The sequence below is a fragment of the Sinocyclocheilus anshuiensis genome, unplaced genomic scaffold (genome assembly GCF_001515605.1).
Source record: "Sinocyclocheilus anshuiensis isolate Anshui unplaced genomic scaffold, SAMN03320099.WGS_v1.1 scaffold822, whole genome shotgun sequence".
NCBI lineage: Eukaryota > Metazoa > Chordata > Actinopteri > Cypriniformes > Cyprinidae > Sinocyclocheilus > Sinocyclocheilus anshuiensis.
The window spans coordinates 464,761-466,152 of record NW_015539892.1 but is presented as its reverse complement, the minus strand read 5'-3'; the positions used below and the strand labels follow the sequence as shown (position 1 = coordinate 466,152).

At 39.1% G+C, this 1,392-nt stretch overlaps 1 protein-coding gene across 1 annotated transcript in view; it reads left to right on the top strand.

Annotated features, from left to right (window-relative positions):
- Positions 1-1,016, top strand: part of LOC107685842 (60S acidic ribosomal protein P2-like) — a 4,383-nt gene extending 3,367 nt beyond the window's left edge. The window contains exon 5 of the mRNA XM_016482575.1: positions 885-1,016. Within this exon, the coding sequence (XP_016338061.1) occupies positions 885-961 (77 nt within the window). The 3' untranslated portion in view covers positions 962-1,016. The remainder of the gene's footprint in view (positions 1-884) is intronic.
- The last annotated feature ends 376 nt before the right edge of the window (positions 1,017-1,392 follow it).

Here is a 1,392-nt window from a genome sequence, read left to right as displayed (position 1 = left end):
ATACAACTTAACCACTGATTTCTAGTCGTGTCCTCTTTTGGAAGACCAAACAAAGTAGTTTCGCTTTCACAACAAAACACAGCGTCACACACGGCGGGCTAGAGTGAGCAGCGGCCGGTGGGCTTGCGGCAACCACATGTGGCGACCCCGGGCTGGACTCCACTTCGTCCACAGTGAAAGCCGATCCGGCGATCCACAGCGAAGTTGATGTATTTCCTCAGCGACCAGCACGGATCAGCTCTAGGCATGACAAAGCGGATATCGTCTTCTTTTGGAAGGCCAAACAAAGTAGTTTCGCTTTCACACCGAGAAACAGCGCCTTCACGACATGGCAGCGGCGGCAACAATACTACTACAGCGAGAATAAAAGTTACGCCTTCTTTCTTTGCGTGAACATTTGGGCGGCGTTATGCGTGTTAGAACGAGCCGTTTTAGGTAGGCGTGGTTGACTCTTAACTTTTATAAAGAATATCTCTTTGGATTTGAGATTTTAGTCTTTGCAACTTTACAGATCTTCTTTATGCACCAAGAGCTTGTAACACTCCAAAGAGAAAGGAAAAATTGAAATCGCATCATATGACCCCTTTAATTCAATGTCATTGTTTAGTTTTCCAGTTAGCAAAATGTCCCTTTGCACAATTTTCGGATTCCTTTCCTGGTGTGAATTATCTATTTTTCAGTAGTAGCTGAACGTCACACTGATTGGTTTGTAATGGATCTGATCAGATCGTAACATTCCTTCCCTCTTGCTAAACAGCAGCAGTCCAAACTTTAATTATAGGCAGGCTGATCTGGTCCACTGATGATATACTTTGTGGTTGAAGTTAGAAATAACCAGCAAGCCTTGTGATGTGTAATTTCACATTTGCATGTTTACTTTTCAGCGGAAGAGAAAAAGGAAGAGAAGAAGGAAGAATCTGAGGAGTCTGATGAAGACATGGGCTTTGGCCTGTTTGATTAATCTTGCTTCTGTACCTGTAAAAATACAATAACAAAGGAAAAGGTTTGTGTTTAAAGCTGCCTTTTATGATTATTTGTCTGTAAAATGGTCAATTCTGTTTATTTATTTATTTTTAAAATGAAGGCATGTTGCGAAATAGAATTCACAATTAAGAAAAATTGTAAGTCGAAAGTCATAGTCGGAATTACTTTTAATTGTTTTACTCTATGGAAATGGCTTTCAATAAGTGTTATTTTAAAATTTTGGGAATAAAACAGGCTAGTTCTGCTCCAAACTCATAGCATTGTCTGAGTCAATTGTGGCGTCATAACAATCAAGCAAATCATGATAATTTAAAGCTGCCTCTGCACATGAAACTGGGATAAGAGAAAAAATATTAATTCAGTCTTTGGAAGAAGGTGACTTTTATAAAAAAAAAAAAAAAAAAAAAA